The sequence below is a fragment of the Thalia democratica genome, chromosome 1 (genome assembly GCF_965202585.1).
Source record: "Thalia democratica chromosome 1, ktThaDemo2.hap1.1, whole genome shotgun sequence".
In the NCBI taxonomy this organism is placed as follows: domain Eukaryota; kingdom Metazoa; phylum Chordata; class Thaliacea; order Salpida; family Salpidae; genus Thalia; species Thalia democratica.
This window is the reverse complement of record NC_139165.1, coordinates 47850149-47851715: the sequence shown is the minus strand read 5'-3', so window position 1 is coordinate 47851715 and position 1567 is coordinate 47850149. Positions and strand designations below refer to the sequence as shown.

The 1567-nt window shown below is 36.6% G+C and overlaps 1 protein-coding gene across 1 annotated transcript; it reads left to right on the top strand.

The window, feature by feature from the left end:
* The first annotated feature begins 663 nt into the window (after window positions 1-663).
* On the top strand, window positions 664-1567 carry LOC145836883 (uncharacterized). The gene has a single exon (XM_082944658.1). It carries the CDS (start codon window positions 664-666, stop codon window positions 1471-1473), a length of 810 nt encoding a protein of 269 aa, XP_082800784.1. The 3' UTR covers window positions 1474-1567.

The window sequence follows — 1567 nt, the reverse complement described above, 5'->3', positions numbered from 1 at the left end:
TATATGCCTAGCTATACAAGTTCACTACCACATTATGTATTTGAAAACTAACTTTTATAAATATTAAAGTATGGTAGACATTTTAATGTATTGTATATTTTATTTTCAATTTAATTTGTTTACTTTTTCACTAATCGGTAAATATTTTTACAGAGGAATTTACCGGTGTTACTAATGATGACTGGATTATGCGCTATTCTATTAACATCTTCTTTTATGTTTCTTTTTGGCAGCACCAAAGTTTCATTTGCAGGATCTTGTTTGATAGTAACAGTTTTACCTTTAATGTTTTCCAGAAGTTTGCAATCAATAGTTCTAGTTCAAACGGAACTACTGAAAAGCTACAGAGTTATAGTAGGAGCTTCATTAGTTTTTGCTGGAGTTATTATGTTTATACTGCACATTGTGATGCTTTCATTTGTTAATACTACCCTTACGCAAGCACTGCTGGGTCGGATGCCTTTAATTTTTCTTTTACATGTTTTGCCACTGTGCGTTTCCTTTATTACTGCAGAATTCATAAAGCTTGATAAGCATTGCTCTTTAAATTCAAGTGAAAAACTTAGGGATAGTCATAAAAAAGTCAAAGTAGCAATAAAAATAGCCTTTACCTTGTCAAGCTTTATCACTGCTTTAATTGTAAACGTGAGCAGTGAAACTTCTATGCTCCGTTGCAGAAAACCGATCAACTTCAAAAGCAGCTACGCGATACCAGACAGCGCAATCAGGGTGATGAGCTACAACCTCCTTCTCGGACACGACTACGGAGGAGGCAGGGACAACAGCGCGTGCGTGGCTGACGTCATCAATACTATAAATCCTGACGTCATTGCCTTTCAAGAAACAGATCCTCTACTGGCGATATGGGGCGGCAGAGATAATTTAGACTCGATTATGAGGCAACTTGAACCGTTGGGATATGAACTTCAAGGGGGCCTCAGTGCCAAAGTTCCGTCTTTCGGAGTTGCCCTTTTCAGCAATCTCAAGTTAGCATCACATGAAGCGCAATTGCTTCCAAAAACAAAAGATTCTAAAGTTCCCAACTACGCCTACACAAAAACTAAATATTTTTTAAAGGACAAAAACAAAATTTTAAACGTAGTATCCGCCCATGTAGCATATAAAAACTGGACGAACCCGCCGAGCAACGACTTAGTTACGCTTCAAATGAACAAACTGATTGACGTAGTCAGCTTGACAAGCAACACGAGCGAGCCAGTAATTTTGTTAGGTGACTTTAATCTACAGCCTAATGAAGTTGAGCTGGCTAAAGTTTGGGACGTAGCTAAAATGGAATCTGCCATTTATCCTGATCGGAAGCCTATTAACCAAAGTTCCATTTTAGACACCTGGGGAAATCTAGATCACATTTTTTACAAAAACTTAAAGTTAGTTTTTCCTGGTCGTATTATGTCTGAAATTGGACCAGTTTCAGATCATTTACCAGTTACAGCAGTGTTTGAAACTCTATAACGGTGGTAACGTATAAATTAAAAATGAAAATAACGTTACATGAGTATTTGTCTTAGAAATTTTAAAGTTGAGAGTACGTTGAAAAGTATTTATA